We start from the raw sequence: 10,787 nt of genomic DNA, 5'->3' as shown, positions 1-10,787 counted from the left end.
AGTTGGGAAAAGCATAGGGTAGGACATTTTTAGTAAGACATAGGCTTTTCTGTCAACGTGAATAGCGCCGGCATGTTCTGCCAAACGTTTGTCCTGCTTTATGTTGATAAAAAGACTTCTGTTTTTTTTTTTTTTTCAAACTAAATGCATCTGAATACAATCAGCCCGAGATAAGCGAATAGGTACTGTGGGTATGAAGGCAATTTTCTCAATTTCAGGACAAAGGACAGCGCCGTTTTCAACAGCATTCATTTTAAACTTTTGATGATGCTGTCCCATGGAGTTAAGAAACCAGATTGACGATCAGATACGATCATACACTTGATCCTTCATTCAAACTAACAGAGTTGAGAGATTATTTGTTATGCTATTTAAAAAAAAAACTTTAAAAACATTTGTCGGATTACAGCAATAACATTTCAAAAGACCCTCGATTGTGCATATTTTTTGTTAAAACATTATATGATTATTATTATTATTTTTTTTTTTACCTATTTCATTTTTTTTACGTATGTCTCAGTTAAATCTGCAGTTTTTCATTTTGAACTCACAGGGCCGCTGTTGACCATAGTGTGTATTGAACAGTAGACTTCTAGCAGGACCTCCTTTCTATCGTTCACATAATGAAGAAGGAGCACGACGGGAAAGGACCGCAGCAGATATTTTCTTTAAAAAAAAAAATAGGGAAAGAAATATCAGCCTGACGACCTTGGTGCATTTGTGTGGATTATACTTGGTTTGAAAGATTAACTGCGATTGGAACTGAGACAAAAAAAATACTCGATTTTAACCAAAGTGTTTTTCTGTGGAACAATACACGGATAGAACAATGATGAGGCAGGTAACGGTGACTATCTTTCTCCTCTCCCTCGGCTTTGTGTTCGGGCAAGTTTCTTACACTATTCCGGAGGAAATGGCCAAAGGATCTTTAATAGGAAACATAGCTCACGATTTAGGTTTGCAAATCAAACGCCTGACATCAGGCAAAGCGCGAATTTTCACCCGAGACAGCGACGAGTACGTAGAGCTCAACAGAGAAACGGGAGCCATCCTTGTGAAGGAGAGAATCGACAGAGAAAGCCTTTGCAAAAAGACGACGCCTTGTTCTTTACATTTTCAGATTATTTTAGAAAACCCAATTGAATTTTATAGCGTTACGATTCAGATCACAGATATTAACGACAATGCGCCATCTTTTGAAAAACGAGAGAAGAAATTCAAAATTAGTGAATCGGCTGTGATGGGAGCTAAATTTGTTTTGGAAAGAGCTGTCGATCTTGATGTCGGAATTAATGACCTCAAAAGCTACACTCTAAAACCAACAGAGAATTTTGAGTTAAAACTACACAACAACCCCGATGGGAATAAAAATGTAGAGATGGTTTTACAGAAGCCATTAGACAGAGAAAAACAGGAAAATATAAATCTCGTGTTGACAGCTGTTGACGGAGGAGTGTTGCAGATGTCAGGAACGATGCAGATTGTTATTACAGTGCTAGACGCTAATGATAATGCTCCGGTTTTCACACAACAGATATACAAAGCTACTGTCACTGAAAATTCAGCAAAGGGAACAGTTGTTGCAACAGTTAAAGCTTCAGACGCAGACGAAGGCTCTAACAGTAAGATAACATATACAATTACAAACACCTTCGATGATGTTAAAAATATATTTGAAGTAAACCAAGAAAGCGGTGAAGTGATTTTAATTGGAAATACGGATTTTGAAGAGTCAAGAAGTTATCAGATACATTTACTTGCTAGTGATGAAGGTGGTCTCACAGATTCTTGCAAATTATTTGTCGATATACAAGACACAAATGATAACAACCCACAAATTAAAATCATGTCAAAGTCTACGCTTATTTCAGAGGACGCGAAACTAAATACAGTAGTAACAGTGATAAGCATCGAGGACAAAGACTCAGGGCAAAATGGAAAAGTAAAATGCTTCGTAAATGATGATACGCCTTTCAGTTTAAAATCGTCAGCGAATGATTTCTATAGTTTAGTGACAGACAGCGAATTAGACAGAGAAACAGCAGCGGGGTTTAACATCACATTAACATGTTTTGATGAAGGAGTGCCATCCCTCTCCAGCAGCGTCACTCTCACCTTACAGATCTCTGATGTGAATGATAACGCACCTGTCTTTGAGAGGAGCTCATATGAGGCCTACATTGTAGAAAACAACAAACCAGGTGTCTCTATATACACAGTGAAAGCTACAGATGCTGACTGGAACCAAAATGCTCGTGTTTCTTACATCCTGGAGGACTCCTCTATTAACGGAGTGCCAGTCTCCTCATATGTGTCCGTCAGTGCTGATAGTGGAGTCATTCATGCAGTTCGCTCTTTTGACTACGAGCAGATCAAAGATTTTCAATTCTGCGTGAAAGCGCAGGATGGAGGCTCTCCTCCACTCAGCAGTAATGTGACTGTGAAAATCCTGATCCAGGACCAGAATGATAATCCACCTCAGGTTCTGTACCCAGTCCAGACTGGTGGCTCCACGGTGGCTGAAATGGTGCCTCGTTCAGCAGATGTGGGCTACCTGGTGACTAAAGTGGTGGCTGTGGATGTGGACTCTGGACAGAATGCCTGGCTCTCCTATAAACTCCAGAAAGCCACAGACAGAGCGCTGTTTGAAGTGGGCTTACAGAATGGAGAAATAAGAACTATCCGACAGGTGACTGATAAAGATGCTGTGAAACAAAGACTGACTGTCATAGTGGAGGACAACGGGCAGCCCTCTCGCTCAGCTACAGTCATTGTTAACGTGGCGGTGGCGGACAGCTTCCCTGAAGTCTTGTCGGAGTTCACTGACTTTCCACACGATAAGGAATACAATGACAACCTGACTTTTTACTTAGTGTTGGCTCTGGCTGTGGTTTCCTTCCTCTTCATCACGTGTTTAGTGGTTATTATATCAGTGAAGATCTACAGGTGGAGACAGTCTCGCATCCTGTATCACTCCAGCCTCCCTGTGATTCCATATTATCCACCTCGTTACTCAGACACTTTGGGAACAGGAACTCTGCCACACGTGTACAATTACGAGGTGTGCAGGACGACTGACTCCAGAAAGAGCGATAGTGACTTTGGAAGAGCTGGTAGCCAGAATGTGTTGCTAATGGACCCCAGTTCTACAGGGACGATGCAGCGGATACAAAACGCGAAGAGCATCCTGGATGAACCCGACTCTCCTTTAGAGGTTAGAAGGCTCTAACTCTTACTACTTACTATTCTGTTTGACCTTGTTTTAATTTTAACATAGACATTGTGTGTATTTGTAAGAGAACCAGAAAACTTCTTAGCTTCATTCATTGCACCTGTTTTTTTTTTGTTTTGTTTTGTTTTGTTTTGTTTTTTACAGTCGAAATATTAAAATTTAAAATAGCCAGTTTTCTTTTTTTGATGAACATTTTTTGGTTCCAGTGACTGAATTTAGTGTGAAGCGCTCTTGGATCCTATAGATCTGATAAAACACGTCATCCTTTAAGGCTGCTTACCATTTTACTTCATAGTTTTGTTTTTCACTTGTAAAGCTGTGGGGTTTTTGACAAAAGAATGATTTTTTTTTTTTGTAACACATAAATCCAGATAAAAATATTTCTTGACTAATATTTTTAACCCATAACCTTTAAGGAAATAGTTGCCATGTTATATCTTTAGTTTGTTTAAATATGTTTCATTAGTCCTGAAAAGTTCCAATTCTTCCTCTCAATGTTGAACTTTTGTTTTAGTTTGCTCCAGGCTATACATGGTCGTGCTTGACTGCATTATCTATTAGTATTGTGGACTCGGCCATTTCAGCACAATGGACAGCGAAACCATCCTCGAATGTTTCTGTCCTGCAACATTTTGATGTGTCCCCAATTCAACACACATGAATTATATGGATCAGCTACTACGGAAGAAGGCAGACAATTTTTCAGTCTTGTTTAAGACCTAATTATTGCATTCTGGTATGTTGATGTAGATAAGCATGTAAAAGTTGCAGTACGTCACCTCTCGGGGATTGGGGCTTAATTACATGCCTCATTAAACGACATACACTTGTTTACTATCATTTTTGAGTGATCAAATCCTTTAATATACATTTACTTTTTAGTTATTTTTTTTCTTTATAAAACATGCTCTTTTGTTGAAGAACATTAGTGTATTAAAGACTTAAAGCATTCTGCGAATGGAAATGCACATGTTTGGATTATTTTAAGGCTTTGTTGTTGTAATAATAATAATAATAATAATAATAATAATAATAATAATAATAATAATAATAATAAAATAATAAAATAATAATAATAATAATTGTCATGATTTGTATGGTTTGGCAGTGAGGGAGAAACGCAGACAGAACCCAGGATGAAGATGATAATGAAGAATTTTAATGAACAGCTCGACAGTCCAGTAAACAGGCAGCACGGCAGAGAACCAAGCTAGCGCTTAACACCGGTAGCAACTGTAGAGTTAAGACTGTTACTTGGAGCTGACGCCGACACAGGACTTAACCAGAACAGAAAAACCTAAAAAATAACTACACAGAAAACACTGATCGTCATAATAATAATAATAATAATAATAAATTTATTATTATTATTATTATTATTATTATTATTATTATTATTATTATTATTATTATTATTAAATAATGCTGATAATAGCATCAGAACGATGCTATTATTATTATTTATATTTTATTATTATTATTATTATTATTATTATTATTATTATTATTATTATTATTATTATTAGTCGTAGTCGTAGTAGTAGCAGCAGTATTGCTTCATCTTGGCCAGACGTACCTCCATTTTATATCTGTGTAGTTTTTCCATTTGAACTCATAGGGCCGCTGTTGACCATAGTGTCTAACAAACAGTGGGTTTGTGGCAGCGTCTCCTCCGCACGGTCGACATAATAAAGCAAGAACACGACGTGAAAGGATCGCTAAAGCCTTTTAGAGTTTTTGAGACCTTTTTCGGATCATCGCTGCTGCGTGAATGTTGCTGGTTTTGAAACGATCCTCATGAGCTGAATTTAGATCAACTTCATCGCCAAGAGTATAATCATCAGGATTTGTCAATGGAATATGACTCGGATAGAACAATGACGAGGCAAGTAACGCTGTTCATATTCGTCCTCTCCCTCGGCTTTGTGCTCGGGCAGGTGTCCTACACTGTACCGGAGGAAATGGCCAAAGGATCTTTGATTGGGAACTTAGCTCATGATTTAGGTCTGGAAATTAAACGTCTGACTTCAGGTAAAGCACGGATTTTTACTCGAGACAGCGACGAGTACTTCGAGCTCAACAGAGAAACGGGGGTCCTCCTTGTGAAAGAAAAAATTGACAGAGAGGCGCTCTGTAAAAAGACGACGCCGTGCGCTCTGCAATTTCAGATTATTTTGGAAAATCCGATGGAATTCTATAGTGTCACCGTCCAGATAACAGATATTAATGATAATCCGCCGACATTTGAAAAAAATGAAATTGATTTTAGGATAAGTGAATCGGCTGTTACTGGAGCTAAATTTGCTCTAGAGAGAGCTGTGGATCTTGACGTTGGAATTAATGACCTCAAAAGCTACACTTTAAAGCCAACACAGAATTTTGCTTTAAAGCTTCACAATAATCCTGATGGCAATAAAAACTTGGAGATGGTGTTGCAGAAGCCGTTAGACAGAGAAAAACAGGAAAAGATAAATCTGGTGCTAACAGCTGTAGATGGAGGAGAGCCACAGATGTCAGGAACGATGCTGGTTGTTATTACAGTGCTAGACGCTAATGATAATGCTCCGGTTTTCACACAACAGATATATAAGGCTAGCGTTATTGAAAATTCACCTCAGGGAACAATTGTTATTACAGTTACAGCTTCAGATGCAGACGAGGGTTCTAATAGTAAAATAAGATATTCAATTAGAAACACATTAGATGACGTGAGGACAACGTTTAAAGTGAACCAGGAAAACGGCGAAGTAACTTTAATTGGAAATACAGATTTTGAAAAGTCGAGAAGTTATGAAATAGATTTACTTGCAACTGATGAAGGAGGACTCACGGATTCTTGCAAAATTATTATTGACATACAAGACAAAAATGATAATGTACCAGAAATACATATAATGTCGAAGTCCACCATTATATCCGAGGACGCGAAACTAAATACAGTTGTCACAATGATAAACATCGAAGACAAAGACTCGGAACAAAACGGAAATGTAAAGTGCTACATTGATGAGAATATGCCGTTCAATTTGAAATCATTGGCAAATAATTTCTATAGTTTGGTGACAGACAGCGAATTAGACAGAGAAAACCACTCAGAGTACGTAATTACAGTGACATGCTCTGATGAAGGAGTACCCTCCCTCTCCAGCAGCGTCACTCTCACCTTACAGATCTCTGATGTGAATGATAACACGCCTGTCTTTGAAAGAAGCTCTTACGAGGCCTACATTGTAGAAAATAACACACCAGGTGTCTCTGTATTTACAGTAAAAGCTACAGATGCTGACTGGAACCAGAATGCTCGTGTTTCTTATATCTTGGAGGACTCCTCTGTTAACGGAGTGCCAGTCTCCTCCTATATTTCTGTTAGTGCTGATAGTGGAGTCATCCATGCAGTTCGCTCTTTTGACTACGAGCAGATCAAAGATTTCCAGTTCTGCATCAAAGCGCAGGATGGAGGCTCTCCTCCTCTCAGCAGCAACGTTACTGTGAAAATCCTGATCCAGGACCAGAACGATAACCCTCCTCAGGTTCTGTACCCAGTCCAGACTGGAGGCTCCATGGTGGCTGAAATGGTGCCTCGTTCAGCAGATGTGGGCTACCTGGTGACTAAAGTGGTGGCTGTGGATGTGGACTCTGGACAGAATGCCTGGCTCTCCTATAAACTCCAGAAAGCCACAGACAGAGCGCTGTTTGAAGTAGGCTTACAGAATGGAGAAATAAGAACTATCCGTCAGGTGACTGATAAAGATGCTGTGAAACAAAGACTGACTGTCATAGTGGAGGACAACGGGCAGCCCTCTCGTTCAGCTACAGTCATTGTTAACGTGGCGGTGGCGGACAGCTTCCCTGAAGTCTTGTCGGAGTTCACTGACTTTCCACACGATAAGGAATACAATGACAACCTGACTTTTTACTTAGTGTTGGCTCTGGCTGTGGTTTCCTTCCTCTTCATCACGTGTTTAGTGGTTATTATATCAGTGAAGATCTACAGATGGAGACAGTCTCGCATCCTGTATCACTCCAGCCTCCCTGTGATTCCATATTATCCACCTCGTTACTCAGACACTTTGGGAACAGGAACTCTGCCACACGTGTACAATTACGAGGTGTGCAGGACGACTGACTCCAGAAAGAGTGACTGTAAATTTGGCAAAGCAGGTAGTCAAAATATGTTGATAATGGATCCCAGTTCAACAGGGACGATGCAGCGGATACAGAATGAGAAGAGCATCCTGGATGAACCCGACTCTCCTCTAGAGGTTAGAAACTTTTAAGTTGTTTGTTATTCATAATGTATTTCATCATCTCCAGCTCTGATTGTGGACCAATCAAAGCTCGTCCGCAATATTTTGTTAGGCAATTCTCCTTTTCAAAATGTAACTTTTTTTTTCCTTTTTTTTTTTTTTGTTCAGTACCCTGGACAGAGGAAAGATGCTTCATTGCGTAACTTTTTTTTAATACATCAATATACAACTGATACTTCTTATATACTTCTTATATTGACATAGTTTGTAGTGTGGGGTGTCTCTGCAACAAAATGTAAAACAAATATTAAAATTTTAAAAATGATTCAGTCAAGCTGATTTTGAATATCATTTTGTTTAGTCGAACTCTGAAAAAGAAACTTGTCTGCCTCTAATTTCTGCAATTAATTCTTTCAACTCTAAGGGTCGCTGTTTGAAAGGTTGTATTTTTATACTGTCTGTCTCTCCCTCTCCTCCTCTCCTTGTGTTGCTTTACGCGTTCATTTCCTAGCGTTTTAATAGACGACACAGGAGCAGTTCATGTTTGTTGGGAAGGAGAGATTTTTGCTTGTGAATACGCATTTTATGTTTAATTTGCAGAGTGGAACGACCATTATGCTTTCTCAGCACGGACGTTTTTAGACAGATCGGTGTTTCTTGTATGTGTTTTTAGAAAGGATCCGGGTTGGACAGAACAATGAAACGGCAAGTACTTTCTTTTCTTTCCATGCTCTGTCTGAGCTACGCGCTTGGACAGGTCAGTTACATCATTCCCGAGGAAATGCCCAAAGGCTCGGTGTTAGGAAACATAGCTCATGATTTGGGTTTGGATTTAAAAAGACTGAAATCAGGTAATGCTCGTGTATTTACAGGGGGTAGTATGGAATATATTCGCCTCAATAAAGAGAGGGGAGTCCTTGTTGTTCAAGAGCAGATAGACAGAGAGGCTTTGTGCGGGGAGACGACGCCTTGTGCTTTGCATTTTCAGCTTATTCTAGAAAATCCCATGGAATTGTTTCGTGTCACAGTCGAGATTTCCGACATAAATGACAACTCACCTAGTTTCACGCGTGCGGAAAAGCGCTTTGAAATAAGCGAGTCTGCAGCAATAGGCTCGAAATTTATATTAGAGAAAGCAATGGATTCTGACATTGGGACGAATGGACTGCAAGAATATACACTTTATCCGACTGATAACTTCGTTTTAAAGCTACAAAATCAAGCAGATGGAAGCAAAAAGGTTGAGATGGTTTTACAGACGCCGCTAGACAGAGAAAAGCAAGAATCCATGACGCTGCTGCTAACAGCTACAGATGGAGGAGACCCGCAGATGTCGGGGACAATGCAGATATTCGTCACTGTTCTAGATGTGAATGACAATGCTCCAGTATTTGACAAACCATTGTACAGAGCTAAAATATCAGAAAATTCTCCAAAGGGAGTCAGTGTGACCACTGTAAAAGCGTCCGATAAAGATATTGGTCCAAATCAGGAATTGTCGTATCTCATATCTCCAAGTAAACATCATTTGACCAAGATGTTTAATATTAACCCTAAAACTGGTGAAATTACTCTAACTGGGGAAATAGATTATGAAAAGTCAGCCATTTATCAAATGGATATTGAGGTGGTTGATAGTGGTGGTTTGTCGGATTCCACAAAAGTAATAGTAGATGTAATCGATGAAAATGACAATTTCCCCCAAATAAATATTGCCTCAAAGTCGGATAACCTTTTGGAGGACGCACCAAAAAATACAGTAATTGCAATGTTAAGTGTAAGTGATCCAGACTCAGAGAGTAGCGGAAAAGTTGGGTGTTATATACAGGATAACGTTCCCTTTAAAATAGAGACGACTTTAAATGGGTTTTATAGATTAGTTACAGAAGTAGCTTTAGATAGAGAAGTTTCTAACACGTATAACATTACAGTGACCTGCTCTGATGAAGGAGTGCCATCCCTCTCCAGCAGCGTCACTCTCACCTTACAGATCTCTGACGTGAATGACAACGCGCCTGTCTTTGAGAGAAGCTTGTATGAGACATATATTGTTGAAAACAACACACCAGGTGTCTCTGTATTCACAGTAAAAGCCACAGATGCTGACTGGAACCAGAATGCTCGTGTTTCTTATATCTTGGAGAAATCCTCTGTTAACGGAGTACCAGTCTCTTCCTATATATCTGTTAGTGCTGATAGTGGAGTCATCCATGCAGTTCGCTCTTTTGACTACGAGCAGATCAAAGATTTCCAGTTCTGTGTCAAAGCGCAGGATGGAGGCTCTCCTCCTCTCAGCAGCAACGTGACCGTAAAAATCCTGATCCAGGACCAGAATGATAACCCCCCTCAGGTTCTGTATCCAGTCCAGACTGGTGGCTCCACGGTGGCTGAAATGGTTCCTCGTTCAGCAGATGTGGGCTACCTGGTGACTAAAGTGGTGGCTGTGGATGTGGACTCTGGACAGAATGCCTGGCTCTCCTATAAACTCCAGAAAGCCACAGACAGAGCGCTGTTTGAAGTGGGCTTACAGAATGGAGAAATAAGAACTATCCGTCAGGTGACTGATAAAGATGCTGTGAAACAAAGACTGACTGTCATAGTGGAGGACAATGGGCAGCCCTCTCGTTCAGCTACAGTCATTGTTAACGTGGCGGTGGCGGACAGCTTCCCTGAAGTGTTGTCGGAGTTCACTGACTTTCCACACGATAAGGAATACAATGATAACCTGACTTTTTACTTAGTGTTGGCTCTGGCTGTGGTTTCCTTCCTCTTCATCACGTGTTTAGTGGTTATTATATCAGTGAAGATCTACAGATGGAGACAGTCTCGCATCATGTATCACTCCAGCCTCCCTGTGATTCCATATTATCCACCTCGTTACTCAGACAGTTTGGGAACTGGGACTTTGCCACATGTATATAATTACGAGGTGTGCAGAACGACTGACTCCAGAAAAAGCGACAATAAGTTTGGCAATGCTGCTAAACAGAACCTGTTGATAATGGACCCAAGTTCAACAGGGACGATGCAACGGATCCACAGTGAGACGAGCATCCTGGATGAACCCGAATCTCCACTACAGGTTAGACATCAATATCGATAATGAATACTCATTTTTTTAATACTCATCATATTATTCTTCTGGATATGATGTTTTCTTTTTTTGCTCACGATTAATGGAAAAAAAAATTAGGGAAATATACATGTATCACATCAATAATACAATTTTTGCATTGGTTGAATCAGTAAAAATTGATATTGATAATAAATAAATAATAATGACTGTAAATTATATAATATAATATAAA

The 10,787-nt window shown here is 39.6% G+C and overlaps 4 protein-coding genes across 5 annotated transcripts in view; all 4 read left to right on the top strand.

Moving 5' to 3' along the window:
- LOC106924627 (protocadherin gamma-C5-like) overlaps window positions 1-10,787 on the top strand; it is a 128,120-nt gene that overhangs the window by 36,617 nt on the left and 80,716 nt on the right. The gene's annotated exons all lie outside the window — the stretch shown is intronic.
- Window positions 796-4,522, top strand: LOC148157052 (protocadherin gamma-A7-like). Its single transcript, XM_088009558.1, has 2 exons — window positions 796-1,158; window positions 2,446-4,522. Exons 1-2 carry the CDS (start codon window positions 830-832, stop codon window positions 3,227-3,229), a joined length of 1,113 nt encoding a protein of 370 aa, XP_087865684.1. The 5' UTR covers window positions 796-829; the 3' UTR covers window positions 3,230-4,522.
- LOC106924649 (protocadherin gamma-A2-like) lies at window positions 4,786-7,510 on the top strand. The gene has a single exon (XM_014998462.2). The coding sequence runs from the start codon at window positions 5,086-5,088 to the stop codon at window positions 7,507-7,509; it is 2,424 nt and encodes an 807-aa protein (XP_014853948.2). The 5' UTR covers window positions 4,786-5,085; the 3' UTR covers window position 7,510.
- LOC106924637 (protocadherin gamma-A7-like) lies at window positions 8,161-10,593 on the top strand. The gene is made up of 2 exons (XM_088009555.1): window positions 8,161-8,493; window positions 9,775-10,593. The coding sequence occupies exons 1-2, from the start codon at window positions 8,177-8,179 to the stop codon at window positions 10,580-10,582; spliced, it is 1,125 nt and encodes a 374-aa protein (XP_087865681.1). The 5' UTR covers window positions 8,161-8,176; the 3' UTR covers window positions 10,583-10,593.

This window comes from Poecilia mexicana, unplaced genomic scaffold (assembly GCF_051168715.1).
Source record: "Poecilia mexicana isolate PSO_F unplaced genomic scaffold, ASM5116871v1 scaffold_10, whole genome shotgun sequence".
Classification (NCBI taxonomy): Eukaryota; Metazoa; Chordata; class Actinopteri; order Cyprinodontiformes; family Poeciliidae; genus Poecilia; species Poecilia mexicana.
The sequence above is the reverse complement of the archived record's forward strand: the minus strand, read 5'-3'. Positions and strand labels throughout refer to the sequence as shown.

Excerpts from the sequence above, each read along its gene's own strand:
- LOC106924637 (XM_088009555.1), top strand. The coding sequence starts at position 8,177 with ATGAAACGGCAAGTACTTTCTTTTCTTTCCATGCTCTGTCTGAGCTAC. Across the intron at positions 8,494-9,774 it reads CTAGAAAATCCCATGGAATT|CAGCAACGTGACCGTAAAAA; the intron begins GTTTCGTGTCAC and ends TCCTCCTCTCAG.
- LOC106924649 (XM_014998462.2), top strand. The coding sequence starts at position 5,086 with ATGGAATATGACTCGGATAGAACAATGACGAGGCAAGTAACGCTGTTC.
- LOC148157052 (XM_088009558.1), top strand. The coding sequence starts at position 830 with ATGATGAGGCAGGTAACGGTGACTATCTTTCTCCTCTCCCTCGGCTTT. Across the intron at positions 1,159-2,445 it reads ATTGAATTTTATAGCGTTAC|AATCCTGATCCAGGACCAGA; the intron begins GATTCAGATCAC and ends TGTGACTGTGAA.